This window comes from Myotis nattereri (genome assembly GCF_964212035.1).
Source record: "Myotis nattereri genome assembly, chromosome: 3".
In the NCBI taxonomy this organism is placed as follows: domain Eukaryota; kingdom Metazoa; phylum Chordata; class Mammalia; order Chiroptera; family Vespertilionidae; genus Myotis; species Myotis nattereri.
Window position 1 is genome coordinate 4,313,702 of NC_138077.1, and position 23,414 is coordinate 4,337,115.

Below are 23,414 nucleotides of genomic sequence, written 5' to 3' on the forward strand. Positions count from 1 at the left end.
GAGCCAAAACATTTTTCTTTTTTTAAAATAAGATGTCTTTTTAGGTGGGAAGTGGAAAGAAGTGTTATTGGCATGTGTCATTCAATTAGAAAAATAAGTATTTTCTGTATTAAAAACAATTGAATATGATTTTTAGCTTTGTGATTATATTTGGAATTTTGTAAAATTACATATTGTACAATCAAAAGACAGTAGATTATTTTTCCAAATTATCCCTCAGTCCTTCATATACATATTTGAGTCCTAAACAGTCTTTTACGTAGTGTCTCAAGTTATGGGGTGTGCTGTCTGTTACTTTACTCTGAATAACTAAGGTCTGTTTGAGGATGATACATAGACGAGGAGGAGAGCCGCTTATAGTAGTAGTTTGGGATGCTGTGGCAGTCACTTGGTATAATGAATTTGTACAAATTGAGGCAGAGAAATTGAACAGATTTTGAAATTATGACCTCACATTTTTAGGTGTTGATGTTGTAAATAAAACTTTTACAGACTTTTTTTTTTTTTTAAGTATTGTAATCATGAATATACCCATAGGATTCATGGAAGACATCAGCTGTTCCAATATTGACTTGTTTTTATATCATTGTTACTTGGGATAAAATATCCAGTTACAGTATCATACAGGCATTCAAAAGTGTAGTATCTCAGAAAGACCTAGACATTCCTATTATGTGCTCTGGGGAACCTAGGTGACTTTAAAGGGAATCTGACGCTGGCAGAGGCACTGGTGTTGAGGAAGGTGGCAGGCTTTTGGCTGTGTTGGGATGAGTGCCTCATGTATATGGATAGAGATGTAATATTGAGCTAGTTAGGAAATGGGAGACCCTTGCTTTTGAGACAGCCTTCCAGTCCTGATTGTGGTCTTGTCAGGCAATGTGATGTCAGGGAACGCACTTCTAGTTGCTAGATGGGGTGCTGCCCTTTCCATGAACCACTCCATAAAGCCAATTAGATCTTCAAAAAAAGGGATCATGTCAAGTTTAAAGTGACTGTGGAGATGGTTATTCAGGTGTGTTCACCTTCTTTTTCTGCCTGAGAATGCAGAGCAGTTTAGTTATACTTGTCAAAAGGCTCCCTCCCCCCAAAATGCTTTGCAGATGAGGGAGAGGGGACAGTGGTTACATGTAATTTGAAGAGCCCCAGGTACATAGTGGCACTCCCTCTGTATGTCATGGGGTTATTTGGGAAGGTGGCATGTTTTCCCCAGTGTCAAGTGGTTACTGAGTTTAGACCAGAGCCTGTTCTTTTTCTCCTCCACACCCTTTCCTTCTCTTTGTATTGTCTTTGCGCCTTTCCCTTTCTGTTTTCAACCAAGTTTTGTCATATGCTTGGTAAATAAAAACGGCTGAGTTACACTCAGAGGCAGTCTTCGAAGTTCAAGTCATAATGCATTTAAGGAGATACCATCATTCTACTCTGCCCTTTTCTGACTAATGTCACCACTGTTTTTCCAAGTCACCTAGGCTCCAAACTTCTGAGTCATTTTTGAATCCAGGTCGGCTCTCATCTTCCATATTTAAACAAGTTTTCAAGTCCGGTTAACTCTTTGGTTAACTCTTCCTATGTGTGTTCATAGGTCTCTTTCCTTTTCTTTCTCAATATTAACCTCTGAAAGGCTCTCTCAATCCTTTGCTTGGACTGTTGAAATAAGCCCCTAATTGATCACTGGTTGTGGCTTCTGTTGCAACCCGAATTACATATCAGTTGCATCTTTTGCCTGATTCTTTCCCAGAGCGGGGCAGATCTTAGTGCTTGTAATTGTGTTGTTAGAGATTAAGGATTTTGTATAATACTTTGGACGGTAACATTTTCCAGACTGTTTTCATCTGGTATAGACTGAAGTGCAAATTTTAACCACTTTTGCACAGGTATGGAAGAAGGAAAACTAATTCTGAGCTCTGAAATGATGTGTATATTTGCTATATAAATATACTTTTAGTGAAGGGTTACTGTTTTTATATTATTAAATTTTATAACTTCTCTTGAACAGTTAAAATTTGCTTAATGCTTAACTTCAAAGTGTCTGGTCAGGTGAATATCTTGCCTTTTGGGCATTCTGTAATGGAAAATCCCTGTAAATATACTGCTTTTAATTGGAATCACAAAGCCAAACGATTGCCTCATTGGATAATTTTAAGTATTATGCTGCAATTCAATATAGGTGCCCAAGTACTTAGCTGGATTTAAATATATCTTGTATGTTTAACAGCTGTCTCAGTAGAACTAAGAATGAATGAGGAGTATGTGTATGGTTCTGCTCTTTGCCTGGGGTAGAGGGAAAAGGTTTTTTTAAAAAATGTTGGGCTAAACAGACGAAGTAGCACCTAAACTATAATTTAATGGCTCACCTTAATAAAGGAAAGCCCCCCCCCCCTTCATAGAAATTAACATCTCAAAGCTTCTTGGCACCTTCTTTTCTACTAAATGGGGAAATTTTTTATTTAAATGGCTTTAGTAATGAGTAAACATTTTTTTTTTTTATTATGGATACTATAAAAAAGATTTTCCACTTGAAGTTTTCATGACTGCTTATGAAATATCAGGCAGTATTACCTGCTTTACTTATTTTTACTAATTAAAAATAGGTAAAAACTTTAGAATATTGAGGAAGATAATAAATTTACCCATATTACATGCTATACTGTGTAAAGTATAATAATTTGTGGAATCCAGCAGCTATATCTTGGGTGACTGTTTTAGTCTTTTTCTTTTGTTCCAGATGCTATGACTAAAAATAAGTTCTTGACCTCTAATTTCAGCTGTAAGAATTTGGTTTGTCTTTTATAATTGAAAGGGTTAAGCACTCATTTCTTATAGGGTTCAGGAAGATGTTCTTATAATGTAGTTGTTGAGGATAGTATAGCACCTCAAACAGAATGGGTGCTTGTTAAATAGTGTGACTAAAGTGCATGCATATGTATGCTGGTCTCAAAGTATCAAGATGTTCTTTTTAGTTCCCAAGTACAGTTAGTGTTCTACTTTGTCTCCTCTAGTGGCTCGTTAGTTGGTCTGTCCCTATCATCCATCTATCTATCTATCTATCTATCTATCTATCTATCTATCTATCTATCATCTTCTTTCTAATCTTAGTGGTTGCTTGAGGGCTTATCACAGGCATCCTTAAATTGTACTGTGAAATATTTTCATTTTACCTCTCTGGTTGTCACATGTTTTACTTTTGTATGTTATAAACTTCACAATACAATATTAATTTTGCTTTAAATAGTTATTAAAAATATTGACAAGGTAACTTTTTTTTTACTGTTTATCTACATATTTACCATTTCTGGTGGTCGTTAATCCTTTGTGTAGATCTCAGTTTCTGTCTTGAATCACTTTCCTTCTCTAAACTAGATACATTTTCTTTTTTTTTTAAACTATATACATTTTCTGAGTATAAGTATGCTGTTGACAAATTTTTGCACTTTCATTTGTCTTAAAAAGCGTTTTGCCTTCATTTTTCACGGATGTTTTAACTGGATATAGAATTGCCGATTACAGGTCTTTTTCCTCTATCATTTTAAAGCTGGTACTTTAGTGTGTGTGTGTGTGTGTGGTTTCTTACGAGAAGTCAGTGGTTCTCCTGTATGTCATTGGGTACTTTCCCCTCCTCTGGCTGCTTTTACAATGTTTTTCTTTATTGTTGGTTTTCAGTGATTTGGCTGACTGCCTCATTTTGTGTGTGTGTGTGTGTGTGTGTGTGTGTGTGTGTGTGTGTGAGAGAGAGAGAGAGAGAGAGAGAGAGAGAGAGAGAGAGAGAGAGAGAGAGAGAGAGAGGACACTCACGTATTCTGTAGTGACATGTATTGGCCCCTAACTAGAAGTTAATAAGAAATCAGTTCATTTGTCCTTACCATTAGATAATTTACATAGTCATTTACATTTATTTAAAACTTGTGGAGCCAGGCACTGTGCTATGTGTTTGGGATATAAAAATGAGTAAGAGAGACTGTTAAGCAGTAGCTCTTGCCTGTGCTATGATTAGACTTCTTTATTTCTAGCTCATGAGCCCTCATTTTTAAAATATTTCTTTCATTCTTACCCCCTTCAGCCCACTCCCTTTCTTTCTCAACCATTTCTTCACATTCTAAATATTACTGATGGATTCAGTTTATTGTTTCATTGAACAAATATTTATTGAATGCAGGCCATTTGCCAGGCACTGTTTTTGGTACTGATTAATGAGATCATGAGGAACAAAAGTTACTCACGGACTTAAATTCAGTTCCCCTCTTGATTGTGGACCTTTACTTCCAGCCACCATGAAAAGCACAATTGCATATTCCTTTAACACTTTCTGTTTCCTTTAGAGTAGGTCTTGTTTCAGGGTGCTTCCCACATATGCTTGTCCCCCACCTTCTTCCTCCGTTTCTTATGGGATTCTGTCCCAGAAGCTTGACCTCAGAAAAGTTTCCACATTTTGGATGCCATAGTTTTAATTAACTTGAATTATTTTTATTTTTCTTAATATTGTTCTTTCTCTTTAAAATCTAATGTGGGTTTATACTGTCACAAGAGTGGTTTCCAATCAACATATTAATAACAAAAAGAAATTCAGGTTGCCTGTAAGCGGAGTTACATGTGGGTGTTAACCAGACCAGTGGCAGTGACTTTCACTCGGGTCTTCTCCAGGCTTTTCTAGTTGACAGTTCCTCCGTCTACTACTGCGTTGTGTGTGTGTGTGTGTTTTTTTTTTAACTTTATTTTTTTTAAATATATTTTATTGATTTTTTACAGAGAGGAAGGGAGAGGGATAGAGAGTTAGAAACATCGATGAGAGAGAAACATCGATCAGCTGCCTCCTGCACACTCCCTACTGGGAATGTGCCTGCAACCAAGGTACATGCCCTTGACCGGAATCGAACCTGGGACCCTTCAGTCTGCAGGCCAACGCTCTATCTGCTGAGCCACACCGGTTAGGGCTACTACTGCGTTTTGAAGTCTTACCCACCATCTTCCACTTTCTGAGATCTGTTCATGAAATGTTTCTCTGTGGAATCATTGCCAATCTCTATTAGTGGTATGGTCTTTACTTATTATAGTTTCTTAGTAAAATATAGTAACTTGAATAGAGTGAGAACGCTACTTCTTTTTTTAGTAAACTATTTACCAACACAATTAAAAAAAATACACATGTGTCTATTGATTTCAGAGAGGAAGGGAGAGGAGGGAGGGAGAGAGGGAGAGAGAGAGAAACAGAGAGAGAGAGAGGGAGGGAGGGAGGGAGGGACATCAATGATTAGAGAGATTCATTGATTGGCTGCCTCCTGCACGCCCCCTACTGGGGATTGAGCCCGCAACCCAGGCACATGCCCTCGATCAGAATCAAACCTGGAACCCTTCAGTCCTTAGGCCAGTGCTCTATCCACTCAGCCAAATCAGCTAGGGCCCAACACAATTTTTACGAACTTTTAAAAAGTTACAGAAATGTGCTCGTGGTAAAACAGATTCATACAGGATATGAAAAACTAGATAGGACCCACATGCATATTCTTTTTTCCAGCTTGCCTTTTGTACTGTTTGGCAGCACTTTAAAGTATTATTTTGGAATTGAACTCTAAGTAATGATTTTGAAGAAAGTTTTGAATTAAATATTATAAGTTCATTATTAAATTACAATATCTGATATTGCTACATGTATTGTGATATATTCTCGGGGTAAGTAAAATATTATTAGTACTGATGAGCTAGTTTTAAGTTTAGTTGAGTAAGATATATAATATGGTAGATAGCAGGTTAAACCATATAAAATTGTAATTTTATAGTAGTTCTAATATCAGCACTTTCAACCTAATACTTTATCTTCATCCCTATTATAGGATGAACTGAGTTTTTTTTTTTTCTTATTAACATTTGAATTAAAAGGGAAGATGGAAACTTTAGGAAGAATACATACAAATCATGTGATTTGCTTAATTAATAAAATCAGGTTGACAAGAAATTTCTGTATTAGTTTGTCTTGGACTCTTACCTAAATAGAGGAAGTCCTCCCACAAGTGAAAAACAGTTATTTCTTGTTAACCCATATTCAGATTATCTACAGCAGATTTGAAAAAGAAAATTTCCTTTTTCATTTGGCATATCAGCCTTATGCGCGGGAGTGTGCATTAGTTTTAAAAAACAAAGCACAAGCCCTTGAGTCTAGGAAGGCAATCTGTTGGGAGGAAAAGCCCTGTAGTGTATGGCATAGTCAGAATACAGCATACCTTTGGGTCATCTGTTACTTGTATTAGCTGGAAAGTGGCGTTCTTTTATTAAGGTGAGCCATTAAATTGTAGTTTAGGTGCTACTCAGAGCATCGTTAGTATCCTCTGGTGGCATGTTAGAAATGTAGATTCAAGCCTACCTTGGCTCTCCTGAAGCAGAATCTCCACTTTTAACAAGATTGAAAGGAGATTTGTAAGTACATTAAAGTTTGAGAAGTGCTGTTATAGATCATGAGTGTCATTGGCACCCCAGTAAACAGTGTCATAGTATTATCACAGTAAAGGCTTGTTGAATTTAATGCATGTAGTCGACTGGTTCTAGGTTCAGAACATGAAGTATTTTAGGAGCATAGTAATAACAATAATAATCAAGCAGAAGCTAGTAATTTCTTTGTAATTCTTTGATAGCTATGTGGGAATCACAAAATTACCCATCTGTCCGTTCAAATGTATCTTGAGTCTGATTCTACTCATGCTGGATGGTTGAGTAGAGGTCTTGTGATCGTGTGTGTGTGTGTGTGTGTGTGTGTGTGTGTGTAAATATAGAAGTCAACAATGGAATTACAAATTAAAGAAGTAATTCGATTTTATGAGTTGAGGAGGATACATAATTGATAGTGTAATGTACAAAATAAGTAAAAATAAAGTAATTTGTATTCAGGGGGGGTTAAAGTTTCAATCTAGTAGAAAATAAGAAAGGGACATAGAAAAGTTATTAGTGTTCATATATAAATTAAACACAACTACATGTTGTTTACAAGAGATAAAATATAAGGAGATAAAAAGGTTGAACATAAGATATACTATGCAAAGATTAATAGAAAATTTGGTGTAGCTATACTAATTTCAGACAGAGTAAAAAGCATTATTGGAAATAGAGAGGAGCAGAATTTTTTCATCAGAAAGGTATAACTCTAAATGTATGTAGTCTAATACCATAACTGAAATGGGAGATTTATAATACATCTCTCTTGCTAACTGATAGAACAAGATGAGAGCAGAAATAGAAACAACATATAAGAGGATAATTAATAAACCTTTCATTAGACTGATCACAAAGAACGAGAAGGCCTCATTAACCAATCTTGAGTTGAAAAGGGATATCACTACAATTATACCTTCCTAGATCAAAATGCGTATGAAAGGATACTATGAAGAACTTGATGCTAGTATATTTGAAATTTAGATGAAGTAGACATACTATTAAAAAAATACAACTTACTAAAACAGACACCAGGAAATACAAAATCTGAATAGTTCTATTATATAAATAATAACTTTTAATTGAAAAATCTACAAAGAAAACTCTAGGTCCACATGGTTTCGCTAGTAAATCTACCACAAGAGGATAACCAGGAATCCAAAGGTGGTTCAACATTCACAACTCAGTCAATGTTTTTCATCACATTAGCAGTAAATCTGAAAACTCATGTCATTTCATTGGATGCAGAAAAAGCATTTGATAAAATTCAGTATCCATTTGTGGGGAAAAGGTTTTGGCAAACTAGGACTAGAAGGGAACATCATTACTCTGAAAACAGTTATCAATTAAAAACCTACAGCAACCACATTACTGGAGAAATGTTGAAAGCTTTCTCTGAGATTGGGAAAGAGACAGTGGTGCTTCTCTCTTTTAACACTGTTCTAGAGGTCCCAGCAAGTGGAATAAGGGAAAGGGAAGAATAAAGATTGGGAAGGAAAAAATAAAACGGTTTAAAGTGCCCAGTAGTGCTAGTAGCTACTTATTAGATAGTGCAGATCAACCCATCATGGCAGAAAATTCTGATGAACAGTGCTGTTCAGTAGAGACAACGTAAGTGCAACCAAAATCCCAACATGGGTTCATTTGTTTTTGATGAGATAATTCTAAAACATATATGGACATGCAAAGGGATAAGAATAGCTAAAACATTCTTAAAGAATAAAATTATCTACTAAATATTAAAACTTCTAAAGTGATCATAATTTAGACAGTGTCTGGTTTTTGTACAAAGATCTAGAAATCTAGTTAAGTCTGTATCCAGTAGAACAGAATAGAGAATCCAGAAACAGATCCAAGCATGTATGGACATGTGATTTATGACAAAGATGGCATTGCAGAGCAGTGGGAAAAGTTTGTCTTTTTATTTATTGCTTTGGGGTCAATTGGATGTTTATTTTGGGGGGAAATAAAATTCAAGAGCATTGCCCATCTAAATGTGAATGGTAAAATCCGACTTGTAGAAGAAAACAGAATTTTTTCATGTCTCTGGCATAAGGAAAGATTTAATCAGACACCAAAAGTTCTAATTCTAAAGCAAAAGTGATAAGAGATTGTGTTAATTGAAAACACCATTAAGAGAATGACGATGCAGATCATCTCTAAGCAATAAGATGCTCACATCTAACATGTTTAAAAATAGAAACTTTTTAATTTTAGAAATTTTGTGAAAAAGTTTTTTGATAGAAAAATGGTAAAGAAAGTCTTAATAGGCATTTCACATAAGTGGATATCCAAATGGCCAGTAAATAAATGAAAAGATGCTCATAGTCACCAGAAAAATACAAGTTAAAATCACAGTGGGCACTACGCATCTCCTGTAATGACTGAAATTAGAAAGGCTGATGATTCAAGTATTGGTGTAAGAGTGGAGCAGAGGTAATTTTCATAAACTGCTAGTGGAAAAACAGATTGAATTTTTAAAAAACTGGAAAAACAACAGAACAGCATCTCTGTGTATACCAAAGACACTTAACAGTCTTCCTAGTGGCAGTATTCATACTAACTCTGAGTGGAAATAATCCAAATGTCAATCAAAAATAGAATGGATAAACAAATTGTCATATGTTCATATAATTGGATACTATAAAGTAATGATAATGAACAAACCAGCCTATGAACATGTCATTAAGTGTAGAGACCAATTTATATAAAGTTAAAACAAATCTGGCTTTGGAGATCAAGATACTAACTTTTGGGGAAGAGGGAATTTGGATTGATTGGGAAGGGTCATTGAGTAGTGTGGGGAGGCGTTTCAAGGATGATGGCCATTCTTTTTTTTTCTTGACACACAGGCTCAGTTGATGACAATTGTTTGTTATGTACTAATGACTTTTGTACTTTTCCTGCATCTATATATATATTTATAATAATAAAAGCATAATATGCTAATTAGACTGGACAGCCAAATGACCTTCTGGATGAAGCCAGGGCTCTGAGGGCCAAGCCCCTTGCACGAATTTCGTGCATTGGGCCTCTAGTCCTATATAATAAAAGGGTAATATGCAAATCGACTGAATGGCGATTGACCGGTCATTATGATGCACACTGACCACCAGGGGGCAGACACTCAACACAGGAGCTGCCCCCTGGTGGTGGTCAGTACGCTCACACAGGGGAGCACTGTTCAGCTACAAGCCAGGCTGATGGCTGGTGTGTGCAGCGGCCCACCTTCGCCGCAGCGCTAAGGATGTCTGACTGCTGGCGGGCCTAAGCCAGCAGTCGGACATCCCCCGAGGCCTCCCGGACTGCAAAAGGGTGAGCTGAGGATCCCCCCCGCCCCCATACATGAATGTTGTGCACTGGGCCTCTATATCTATCTATCTATCTATCTATCTATCTATCTATCTATCTATCTGCACTGGCCTCTATATCTATCTATCTATCAATCAATCAATCAATCAATCAAAGCCTAAGCGACCGTTATGACAGAACAACTGGAACGACAAGTCGACCAGTCACTATGATGTGCACTCACCACCAGGGGGCAGATACTCAACGCAGGAGCTGCCCCCTGGTGGTCAGTGCTCTCTCATAGCCAGCCAACCTTCCCTGGTCCCTTCCCCGACCAGCGAACATCCCACAGTCCCTCCCTCGCCCCTCCCCTTGTCCGGCAGCTGGCAGGCCCCGACTGGCCCAGCCCCGATCGGGACTGGGTGAGATAGCCTGATAGGCCCTGATCGCCAGCCAGGCCTAGTGACCTCACCCATGCACAAATTTCATGCACTGGGCCTCTAGTCCTATATAATAAAAGCCTAATATGCAAATTGTTTGATCGGGAGTTCACTGCTTGCTATGTGCACTGATCACCAGGGAGTGGTGTGGAACATGGCGGTCGACGCTGGCCCCGATGGGCCCCCACGAGAGCAGGACTGTGGCGGGATGGTGGAACAGGTGAACGGGCAGTGCCAGGTCAGCCATGTTCACTGCATCTCCACGTGGGGACTTAGGCGCCATGACTCAGGTGGGGGGGGGGGCGCGCGAATGGGGGCACAGGGGCCCTGGTGCTGCCCAGGCCCAGAGGTCAGCTGGGACCTGCCCTTCCACGGCAGACGCTTTTGCTTCGATTGCTGGCCAGTCCTAGGGACCGCACCCATATACAAATTTTATGCACCGGGTCTTAGTATTATAATAAACTGGAGGCCTGGTGCACGAATTATGCACAGGTAGGGGTCGATTTGGGGACCGTGCTGGCGGGGGAGCGGGGGGCGCATGATTGGGGCCCGGATCAGACTGGTTAGCTGCTGCAGTGTGTGTCATAGCCACCGGTCGTTCTGGTTGTTGTGGTTATTTTGCTGTTCTGGTTGCTGGGCGTTTACATATATAGATGAGTTTATGGTATATAATAATGGCATTGATGATAGAAACAGAGGTAATATTTTAAACAGTGCTTTTTATATACCAGGTTCTATTCTGCATGTCTGCTTGTGGTGTCCATTTAAACTTCATAACAAACCTCAGGGATTAGGGTTAGCGTTATAATACATCTGCTTCATAGATAAGGAAACTAAGATCCAGAGTGGTTAAGTTATTTACCATTCAGGGCCTCAGTCTTTTTACTGTTTACTTATAAGAGCTATTTATATCCCCACCCCCCCTTTATTTTTTACAATGCAGATTTAAAGCCTCCTTTCTCCCCATTATTTGACATGTAGGTTTCCAGTTTTTTGTTGTTACAAACAGTGCTAAGATAAACATTTTCCCTTTCTATCTTTGTGCACATCATCAGTCACTTCCTTAGGATAAATTTCTGATTTTTTTTTTAAACTGAACAAAGTTGCTCCACATAATTATATTGAGTATTTTTTATAATGAGTAATGAAATGTTTAGAAAAGTTATCTCGTCTACCATCACAGTTACATTGTCATCTTACGTATTCAGCAGATATTTATTATGTACTATGGGTCAGCCAAGCCCCTGATGCTGTAGTGGAGGGAGACAAGCTAAGGTCTAAAAGCAGTAAGTACTAAAGCAGGTGGTAGTCAAGTTAATAGGGTGGGAGATTGAGATTTGCATTTTAGAAAGTCACTAGTCATGTTATTGAAGAAATGCCAATTTGCAGATGGGCATAGTAAAGACGAATAACTGTTAGTAATCTATTTAGTCATCTAAGTGAGGCACAGGGTAATGGAGATGAAAGGAAGAGGTGGTGTTGATGTCTTCTATGGGAAGGTTATATTGGAGTGTTCTATGGGAGGTGGTATCAGCAAGATTGGGCGGCTGTTTGCTTGAGTGGCCGATGGAGGAGAAGACTAGCAGACTCCCAGAGCTTTGAGTCTTGTGGCCTGGGTGGGAGACAGGTCACCCACTGTGGGAGGAAATAGGAGTGAAACTTACGTTGGGGAAAGATCAAGCTTTATTTTTCTCAGTGTATAGCGTCTGTGAGCATTCATGTAGAGATTGAGTGCTCCCCTGGAAGGGGCACTGTCTCATCATCCTTTACTGTACAGCACTGTAATTGCAGTTGATAAGGAGCCATTCAGGAATTGCCAGAGCTGTTCTCAGCACTTTACATGTATTAAATAAAACACTCAACCTTCACCACAGCCTATTGAGGTAGATATTGTCATTATCAGGAAATTAGGTGTATAGATATCTCATTTAAACTTCACAACAAACCTAAAGGAATAGGTAAATGTGGAGCTGAAGTTTCAAACTGCGTGGCTGAGAATCCGTGCTCGTTGCTCTTGGGCCAATGCTGCTGTAAGTCTCAAGAAATGCAGACTTCAGGAACAGCACCCTGGTGCTCGCGGTGTCTGTTGTGGTGGGAGAGGGCTGGCTTATTCAGGGAGACAAGCACAGTGTGCTGGCCCAGAGTTTGCTGACCAGGGTTTTCCCTTTGCCTTGAGGCTTCAGTCTGTGATAGCAAGTTTGCTTGAATATAAGAAGGTTTTTTCCCCCCACTTTAAGTAACTTTTATTAGTTAGCTGCCAAATACTTTCAGAGACCCAAAATGTTTCTCTTTCATTTCTACAGTAAACATCATGATCATGGATGGTCCTAGCCTACCTGTGGGATAACGATTGATCATTCATTGTGATAAGTTTGCCAGGTCCAGGTTCTCTTAGGAAGAGTCCAGAGAAATCAGCATTCCGTGGAGTCGTTTTTGTGTATTATGCTCACCCTTTAATTACCTGTGTGGTGGTGAGCACCATGAGAACAAATCTTCTCACCTGGTTTGGGCGCTGCTGCGGATATTGATAGCCACACACCTGCCAGGGGCAAAGCAGCATCTTAGCCGTGTTCTTTTGAATTGGTTTCTCAGGAGCCCCATTCATTGGAGAGGCCCTTCAGAACTCGGCACTATTTACATAATTTACAGTTCTCAGTTGATGAAGATCTCATATGTGAAAATAAATATTAAAGATTATTCCTGTTGCTTTATGAAAAAACTAAGATTTTTCTCTTAATACAGATTTATAGATACTCATTTGATCACTGTATTTTATACTAAAACTGTTGTTGAGTGACATATTGTTTGTAGTTTTTGAGGTTTTTAATGTCATTGACCACCCTGAAGTTCTCATGTAAAGAACTATCAGAGAGGTCCGAGGATACAAGCACCAGGCTCCGAGTACATCCTGTCACCAACCTCCCTTGTCTTCTCACAGGAGGAGAGACTTCAGCATGCAAACCTTCATCTGTTCGGCTTGCACCGTCATTTTCATTCCATGCTGCTGGCCTTCAGATGGCTGGACAGATGCCCCATTCACATCAGTACAGTGACCGTCGCCAGCCAAACATAAGTGACCAGCAGGTTTCTGCCTTATCTTATTCTGACCAGATTCAGCAACCTCTAACTAACCAGGTAAGTTCATGACATATCAAAGCAATTTGTTGGAATGGTAGTTTATTCCTTAAAATGGTAAATAGGCAAATGCTTTAATGGTTTTCAGTTTTACATGTCAAGTGGAATTCTGGATTGACATAGTATGGTGTTAAGAAGTTTGCATTTAAAGAGTTTTTTTTTTCTTTTATTTCACTTAAAACACACTGAATGTAATCACATAATCTTATTCTATGACAGGGAAGGAAAAATATTTTTCTAAAGAATATTAAAGAAACGGAAAGCTTATTTTTTGGTTTTGTTAATCCTCTCATGAGGATATTTTTTCCATTGCTTGTCAGAGAGAGTGAGGGATGGGGCGAGAGAAACATCGATGTGAGAGAGACACAGTGACTGGTTGCCTCCTGCATGTGCCCCACCGAGGGAGGGGAGTGAACCCGTAACGCAGGCACTTGCCCTTGACGGGGAATCAAGCCCTCGACCCTTCAGTGCTGGGGCCAATGCTTTAACTACTGAGCAACTCTGGCCAGGGCCCAAAAGTTTATTTGTATGGAAAAGGGCGGTTAAGTAGAAAAATGTAAATTATAGGAGGACAAGTCAGAGTTCATTATAGCAAACTTACATAGCTGATGTTATGCTTTTATAAGCTACTTTAGTATGCATATATTTATAAAAATAAGGACAAAACTCCCTAAAATTAAAACAAAAATATGTAATGCAAATTAATCATGCTGTTCATTTTGATATTTAGACAGAGATTCAGCTTTTTCCATAAAATACTTAGTGTAAAGAGAATAAGTGCTGAAATCTCTGGATATACATACATATATATACACATATGCACGTGTATGTGTATTTTTCATGTTTTCCTGAGTTATCTGCACCCATTACATTGATTTTGCTTTTACTTTCGGAGAAGTTTTGACTAGCTATCGTTTGGCAGTTTCTTTCCCCACTGGGATTGAGTCTGTGATGAGTCTGAAATGGCTGTTTTTCCATGTACTTGGGCATTTGGTTTGCCACTGTTTTGTTTAGGTTGTTTAATATATCAAGTGAGGATGAAAAACTTAGAAAACTTCAAAGTATTTCTTATACTGGGTTATTTCAAGGTAATGTGCTTGGCTACAGTTAAATAATGTCATTATTAGGGGACAACCTTGTATGTATTATAATAAGATTTTGTCACTAGTTGAGCTTGATTTTTATTTATGAAATGTGCATGTGAGTAACCGTTCAGTTAATCAGTAAGATGAATTATGGCAGGACTAAAGAATTTTTTTATGCAGTATATTGAGAAGTTGGATGTTTGGAATTGGAGCAGTTGGTCAGAATGAATGTTCAAGTTCGGAAAGTGTTTAATTGTATACCAGAAGAAAATTCTCTGACATCCAAAAAGTAGTAATAGCACCATGATTCAATTGCATTGTACTTTTAAGAAACAAAGTATGAAACAATTCATTTTCCTCTGTCCCAAAGTAGCCTGTCAGGCAGTGTGCCTGTTTCTATCTGTTTCCCAGCTGATGGGACTGACTTCCTTAAGTGTGTAAGCACAGGACTCGGATCCAGCCCAGGCGTCTTTCATCTCAGATACAGTGCTCTTTGAGTTCTAACACCGGCATCTAGGAGGGCTAGGACAGATTCCAGTCCTTTCAAGTTAGTTTAAGGTTCTTGTAAGTAGGTAATTTAGCAAAGTACCTATTTTTAGTTACAACAAATACCTTGTGGATTATTTTAAAATGAGATAATTCACTTAGTATTTTCATTTTAATCTGTAAAATACTTTTAAAGATTTATATGATATAAGATTGTCTTAAGTATAATATTCATATTCAATATTTGTAATATAAAATAATATTCAGCCCAGTATATCTGCTAAGCACCACAGATTTGTGAACCTAATACGGCAGTCAGATAGAAGACATTTTTCCTAGAACTGAAGTGTAAACCACTAAAACTGGGTGCTGCTGTGGTATGTTCTACAAGTCATAAAACATGGGTTCAAGTTTTTATTGTCTGAGCTGGTTGTATGCCTTGAATCGGGTCACCTGGACTCTTCTGTTACTCTAATGTAAGATTGGGACCTTAGACTAGGACAGCCCCCGCCCACACCACCACCTTCTAGCTCCAAACTTCTATAATTTCATTATTAGATTCCATTTTGTCTTGTTAATCATCGTGTCAGTGTCTTTTAAATAAGATTTATTGTAAAATAAATTAAAAGGAGCTAATTTTAACATTTTATTTTTGGTAGTTAATGTTTCATACAAGTTAACACAGTTTGTTCAAAAGATAAATTTAGGAAACGAGAAATGTAGTAAAGGCAAGTGTAGGAAAGTATGATTGGTGTTTGGAATGCTGAGCCTATGGGCTGTTAGGGTGTCTTTCATAGTTAAACTAAACCAGTACTTTGGATATGTGTTAAATATGCTAGTCACCTTTATTAATGGCTCTCAAAATAGCAAGAAGATAGAATATAGTGTTTCTAATTCTGCATCATATATGAAAATATGAGATAATATAAGTAAAATGGACAGAATAGACATTAAACTAAAAAAACAAAGTTTAAGTTCTGGAACTTATTCTATGGAGTCTTTTCAGGGGGAAAAAAGGTTGTTTTAGCTCTTGATACTGATCTCAGCAGGAGGTAGAAAGTACTTTTCGATTTGTGGTCTGTGTCTTCACACAGAAAGGTGGAGAGATGTGAGCATTGGGGGTGTGGCTTTTTCTGGGTCCCACAGCTAGATAGTTGATGCAGCAGGAGGGTATCTCATCAACTTCCCTTTCTGCAGGGAGGACAGAGGAGTGGAGTTGGGGGTGGGGGACTCGCCGCCTTCAGCTTGCTGAGCTTTTAGGTCTTCTGAGCACCATGGGCTTTCAGGGAAGAAAGAAAGGTGCTTGCCCCGTTTCTATACATTCTCCCGACTTTGTGGCTGTACAAAGCAGGAAGTGGAGACAGCATCACATAGGGCTGGCCTTGAGTCTTATATAAATTTGTAACTGAGTATTTGGAGAAGTTATTTTCTAGTTCTGGATTTGTGCTGAAGTGGTGAAATACAGCCTGGTCCGAAGGCTAATGTTTTTTGTAAACAGAACGCATCTGGTTTATATATACAAGTGCCCCTGAAATAGTAACTTCTGCTGCCAGAGGTATCTAAGAAAAGTAAAATATTTAGAATCAGCCAATTGATTGGGCCTTTCAGGCAGAGTCTGGCCAGTTGTGGAAGAGGTTAGCAATATTTTGTGAAGGGCCAACCACATAGTATACACTCATGTTGAATGCAGAAAAACATCATTACTCAGTCAGCATTACATTCATACCCAGTGTTATGTTACGATTGTGTGATCTTGGTGTTTTGAGTGAGCATAATTTGTCCTGGAAAGATGTAGTCAGGGGTGTATGCTTTTTCCAGATCTTTGAAACACCAGTGGAATTATACATTCACGATTTTGTACATAACTAATTTTAATTAGTGCGTATGCTCATTTTATTAGTATTTATTGTGCATGACAATTATTTTGCCCAACAAACAGCCTAAAAATGATTCAACCACGAGGGTAGACTTAGAGGCCTAAAAGTGGTAAGGGGTTCCTGGCATAGTGTTGTGGTGCAGAGGGTAGACCTGAGGCCTAAAAGTGATCAGGGGTTCCTGGCCTAGTGCTTTCGTTCAGAGCCAGGATGAGGTGTGAGACGGCCTCCGGCTCCTCTCCTCTCCTCTCCTCTCCTCTCCTCTCCTCTCCTCACCTGCATGTGGCCCTGGCTCCAGGACTTTGTCAAGTGGTTTTACTCCAGAGGTTCAGGTTTCTCATTTGTAAAATGATTTTGTGAAACCTCACAGTGAGGCTCTACTCCAGTAGTCCGAGCAGGTTCTTGCTGAGTAAATTACCGGCATGAAAATAATGCCAGGGTCTTAAAAAATAAAAAGGAAATAAGCTAAGGGAAATCTCTTATTACCTTAAATGCTTATAGCGTTCATTCACATAAAAATAATTGACCTGCTTAGTACTGATACTGTCTATCACTAAAGTAAGTCTTCAAGGAACAGTGTGAGAACCCCACTTGGGATGGCGAGTGGTGGTGACTGTAGCTGTACCTGTATTTATATTTAGAAAAAGAAAACTGTATATTAGCAAAACCAATCAGATGTTCTTATTCTTACTATCTTTTCAGACAAATAGTTGGAATCACTGGTTTTTTTTTTTTCCTCCTTAAACCTTACTTGGAACTTTAAGAAGTAGAAGATCATGAGAAGAGATAATTATTAACAGTAATTCCATCTATTTATCTGGATAACAACGTTTTAGAGTTTGAGTGTAGGTGCAGAAGAAACTAATGTTAATGTTGGTTTAAAAGAAAGTACCTAGGTAACTGCTATGATAACTATCTTTTCATACCACAGGGATGGTGATTTTTTTCTGTCCTATCCACTGTCACCTTCCAACCTTCCTCCTCTGTTTTTCAAACTTGCTTAATTATCCCAAGACTCCAGATATTTCCGGGAGGTCTTGCTTGGTATGATGTAGTTAACTGTCTCTCTGCCCCTCAGATTGACCTGAGTGTCCTTTGAGAGGGGCTGCATTAGCAGCTTCTGACTCCATAGACTTGGCTGGCATAAGTGTCTGTAAGAGCTGGCGTGGAACCCCGGGAGAGCTAGTGGTGGTGACTGTAGGTACCTTCATGTAATTAATTGGGTTTGAGGATCTATTGATTGCAAAAGGCCTGTTGGGAACCCGAGTGGGGCACGAACAGCAGGTTAGGATGTGCTAGTTGCAGTGTTCCTGTCTAGCAGGAAACTCATAGTTAAACTCTGACTGCCTATTGGATGATGAAAGAGACGTGGCTTACGGTTGGGGTTGGGAGGAGTGAATGGAGTATGGTTGAAATGAGGTTTTTAAAAGAAAGTTTCATTAGCTGTAAGGTGTCCCGTGGAACTTGTTTGTGGTCAGCTCCTATTGTAATCATAAGTAAGGATATTGATAGGTATTATGGATCCATTTGTTCAGTCAAATATTTATTAAACACCTACTGTGTGCCAGACACTGTTTGAGGCAAAGGGAATACAGTATTGAACTTCTTGCCCTTATGGAGGTTTCCCTTGTAGTGAAGGAAAAGGAGAAAAAAAAAACACGAAGACCAGTAAGTGTGTAATATGTAATGTGTCTGATGGTCCTGAGTGCTACGGGGAGTCACAGAGCAGGGAAAGCGGGAAAGGGGAGAAGTGGGGGACATGTTGTACTCAGTTGTGTTAAAGAAATGAGAGCAGATTTCAGCCTTGCTTACAGGGCAGATGCTTGTCAGAGGGCAGTCTCGTTGTTGGAAGCTGTACTTCTGCAGCACCAAGCCCCAGTCCTTCTCCGAGGCCAGCTTTGTGATGCCAGCTGCGAGTCTTGAATGAGGCCAGGTTTTAGGAGTCATTCAGAAGCGGTTTTCATTGGGCTAGCCGTATGGCGGAGAAGCCCTCTTGGGCAGCACTTCGCGAGTCTCTTAAACCAGGGGTGTCTCTATAATCCCACTGTTTAATATGGGGAACAGGATTGACGCCTTGGGCAGCTGGGCATTTATCTGCTAATTTCATTGATTCGTTCCAGTGGTTGTCTTCAGTGGAATCTGTTGAAAGAAATAACAGAGAGAACATATAATCATCTAATGTAGATGCCTTTTTAAAAGATACATATACACAGGATACAGAAGAGGGCGTTTATACCAGTACAGTAAAGTTAAAGTGCTAGTCTTTTCTGTCTATTTAAGGTGATGCCTGATATTGTCATGTTACAGAGGCGGATGCCCCAAACCTTCCGTGATCCAGCAACTGCTCCGCTGAGAAAACTCTCTGTTGACTTGATCAAAACATATAAACATATTAATGAGGTAAGACTATTGATTTATTATAACAGCATCTCTTTTGCAATAGAATAGGGAAAAAATTATTTTGTGACCTATTTAAACATGCTAAACTTTTTTTTTTACCCCAGTGATTGTCATTTGGATGATTATTGTGAAGACTGGTAAACTAATGACTTATAGACGATATAATTATGTAAAATAAAGAAGATATACTAACAAGGACTGCAAAAAAAAATTACTTGTGGATAGCTTCCCCTTTTTTTCCAGAATTGTACCTAATAAATGCTGAGTTATCATTTTTATAGTAACTTCTCCAAAACAAGAAAGGGCAACATGAAAGCACAGTGACCACTATAAAAGCATGTTTTAGTTAGAATTTTGCTTAAATTTTTATATATCTGTTTCTGCTTTTGCCATGGATGTCAGGAAACTCTGAGATAGATTTAATAACTAGTTAACAGGCGCTTGGCCTAATGTATTTGATCTGTAGTTCTGTGTTTTTAAGTTGTCTTTTAAATTTTCTAGGTGTCCTTTTATTTGTAAGATATCTAAAAGCCTTTTTGGGTGGAAGTAGGTAGGATAAAAAACACAGCATTTCAAATTACTCATCTTCCAAGTTGGTTCTTTGCCACCAAAAATTATTTTTCTAGTGTCTTAGCCCTTTGACTTGATTGGCGTTTGCTGCTTAGCCTCAGCCCCAGCTCCATTATTAATGATTGAGGGAGCTTTGGGGAAGAGCACATGCCTGTGCTTTCTTCCCTCTCCCAGTGTGAGTCCAATCTCTTTTCACATTGCAGCCAGGTAGCTAAAAAGCTGTTCTATGGATGTATACATTTTACAGCACTTTGATGGTGCTTAATGCCGATATTATTATGTTAATGTGACAAGATAAAATTAGAATGAATGCAATGAGGAATATTTCTGAGTTGAATATTGTACACAATTAATGTGTTATAAAGGATGTGGTGCCAAACTAGCTTTTGAATATTAAGAATATCTGATAAATTGTTAATAATTTATCAATGTCAATGTGTAAATATATCTGATAAATGAAAAAGCTGTTAATCTGTTGTTAACAGTAACTTTGTGAAGCTTGTTTTTAAGTGTAGTGCTACCTTGTAAACTAGAGTTTTTCTAATGCTGTTCTGTGAAACCCTAATTTATAATTTTCTTAAAGTTAGTTACCAATTACTTGGACTGTTGCCTAGTTCACCTATAATTTTTTTTATTGATCTTAGAAACTATTTTGTAAGAAAAACAGAAACAAGGAAAATAAACCAATCTATGATCAGCCTCCAGGTTTATGGCCTTTAGTGTTGGGCGGGGGTGGGGAGGGGAGAGGATGTTTTTCATTAATTGTTACATTATTACAGGCTTAAAAATTGAGCATGTCTCAATTTACTAATATAAAAGGAGGGCCTTTTATATTACTAAAACATCAGTTTATATACATTTAAACTTTCATTTATAAAATCTTTTGCCTTATGAAACATTGATTGCTTGCCTGCTGTATGCACCCCAACCGGGGGATGGAACCTGCAGCCTGGGTATGCGCCCTGACCGGCAGGCAATAGAACCTGCGACCCTTTGGTTCATGGGACAGTGCTCCAACAAGCTGAGCCTCACTGGCCAGGGCTAAACAGTGTAATTTTAAAGTGAACTTTACTGTAGACAATTTTCATTGGTTATGTATCAGTGTCATTCTATAATTCAAATACCAACTATAGGAAATTTTTATTTTATTTTTTGTATTTGTTATAAAGAATAAAAATTCATTAATTTCCTGCTAATAGCAGATTTGTCTCTTGATAGATGCTCCCCTAATCCACAATGTTTTAAGTTATACAATTAACACTATATGTTCTCATTTCAGGTTTACTATGCAAAAAAGAAGCGAAGACACCAACAGGGCCAGGGAGACGATTCTAGTCATAAGAAAGAGCGGAAGGTTTACAATGATGGTTATGACGATGATAACTATGATTACATTGTAAAAAACGGAGAAAAGTGGATGGATCGTTACGAAATTGATTCCTTAATAGGCAAAGGTTCCTTCGGACAGGTAATGTAATGGAAAATGCTGGATTTAATAAATTTCAATTTCTTAGTGAATGATGTTGTTATACCCTTTCCTCAGTGGCATACTTTTCAGTATTTGTAAGTAGATCTAAACAATGGGTGTGTATTTGGATTGTCATAGCTCTCTAAAGATAGTAAAATGTATCAGCTATCAAAATCCCTTTGGACCTTTTTTTCTTTATTTACTTTATACAGCTACCAAGTACTTATGTTACTAAGAGGTTGATTTTTATATACATAAGTATATATTTTTATTGATTTCAGAGAGAGAAAGAAAGAGAGAAAAACATCAATGATGAGAAACTTTGATCTGTTGCCTCCTGCTGGCCCTCAACTGGGGATACAGCCCAAAACCCAGGCATGTGCCCTGACCAGGAATTGAACCGTGACCTCCTGTTTCATAGGTCGATTCTTGCCATTGAGCCACACCAGCCGGCACTGAGAAGTTGATTTTAATCATGAATATGGGCCTGCCGTTCATATGGGCTTTGTGTAGTCTGTGGCTGATTCTCCATTATGAATGCTAGAGATAATTACCCCTGTCTGATATTCCTCCTCAAGGAGCAAAGAATTATTATTTTTAGCTGGCACAGCAGGTGCCCTCTCACTTTTTGGAGGCTTGGAAAGCCAAGGGCTATGCCCTGGGTTTTTCTCTCAACTCATCTTCTGACTTTATCAAGCCTCCTCTTCCAGTCCTCACAGCATTCAGCATTGCTCAGAGTGTGAGGGCTCAGTTGGATGCTCTGAGAGGATCATTTGGGGATCTTCTATCAGGAACAACAAGGAATTTGGGAACTCCAAGGAAACTTTTTTTCTCTTCATTCCTGGCCTCTTTCTTTACCCATTACTCTACCTTCCTCACCTGCCCGCCCAGCCCCAACGCAAAGCACAAAAACCTAAATACAGTAGTCTCTTTCATTAGCTGTGTTCAGACCAATAGCTAGCCAGTCTTCCTCCTTGCACTTTTAAAAAGCGTTTTCTGTGGCTGTGGCTCCCCCATCTCTTTGCACTTGTAAATTCTATCTCACTGAGTCATAGAGCTCTGTTTTGTTTGAGGTGTGATTTACTGTTAATCCCAGAATATTTATCTTGCAACCTTTGTGCTATGAGTCAGTCATTAACGTGCATTCCAATTACTTCTTTTGACTTCTTAAGGATGAGGATAGAAGGGGTCTCAAAATGACTCATCCTGAATTACCTTTTAAAATTTTGTTGTTTTTTTGTTTTTCTTTAACTATGGAACCTGCATGCATTTACTTACCTGTTCCTACCTTGAGAGAAAGTAAGATATGCCTCTTTTTAATCTGTGTGGAACACATTTGTCATTTGTCAGTCTTATGCTTAGGACAAAAAGTATACTGTAGGGCGTTAGCAGTCATGGGTGTAGACCCAGAAAAATCTACACTATTAAATAAGCTTGTAAAGGAAACATGAGCAAGATTGTTAGAAGACCTTCGGAGCTTTGGTGTGGCTTTGCCAGGCCCTGATGTTCCATTTATATGTCTGCCCCTTCCATGATTTCAAGGAATTTTAGTGATTTTACATAATGCAGGGGCTTTTCCCTTGATTTGTAATCTCGTTTTCTTCTTAGTCATAGGTATTTCAGTGTGTAGGGAGTCCCTCTTTTATGAAAGCACTAGAGACCCAGTGCACGAATTCGTGCACCAGTGGGGTCCTTCGGCCTGGCCTGCAGGATCGGGCCGAAAACCAGCTCTCTGACATCCCCCAAAGGGTCCTAGATTGCGAGAGGGTGCAGGGCAGACCGAGGGACCCCACTGGTGCACAATAGGGGCTAGGGAGGGACGCGGGAGGTTGGCCAGCTGGAGAGGGACCGTGGGAGGGCTCCAGAGCGTGTCTGGCCCGTCATGGTCAGTCCCAATTGGTCGTACCCCAGCAGCAAGCTAACCTACTGGTCAGAGCGTCTGCCCTCTGGTGGGTCAGTGCATGTCATAGCTAGCAGTTGAGTGGCCTTAGCATATCATTAGCATATTATGCTTTGATTGGTTGAACAGATGACTGGACACTTAGCATATTAGGCTTTTAGTATATAGGATTATTTGTTTTGTTAGAAGCAGCTTCTGTTTCTCTCTCAAAGTTTCTTAAGGTAAGTTACTTCTGAAACCAGCTTTTGAGAGTGATTCTCAATACTTTCGATTCAGGGATTGTTGTCTCCACCTTGAAAATTACACCAATGTGTAAGCAATTGCTATCAACAGGATTTTTTTTACTTGTGTGAC

General features: G+C 38.7%; 1 protein-coding gene across 3 annotated transcripts in view; it reads left to right on the plus strand.

The window, feature by feature from the left end:
* DYRK1A (dual specificity tyrosine phosphorylation regulated kinase 1A) overlaps positions 1-23,414 on the plus strand; it is a 129,385-nt gene that overhangs the window by 80,072 nt on the left and 25,899 nt on the right. For 2 of the 3 annotated variants that reach the window (XM_081086448.1, XM_081086449.1), the window contains exons 3-5: positions 13,081-13,277; positions 19,030-19,122; positions 20,972-21,160. In XM_081086448.1, the coding sequence (XP_080942574.1) occupies positions 13,081-13,277; positions 19,030-19,122; positions 20,972-21,160 (479 nt within the window). Of the gene's footprint in view, positions 1-13,080; positions 13,278-19,002; positions 19,123-20,971; positions 21,161-23,414 lie in introns of all 3 variants that reach the window. The other variant, XM_081086447.1, reaches the window with a different exon arrangement.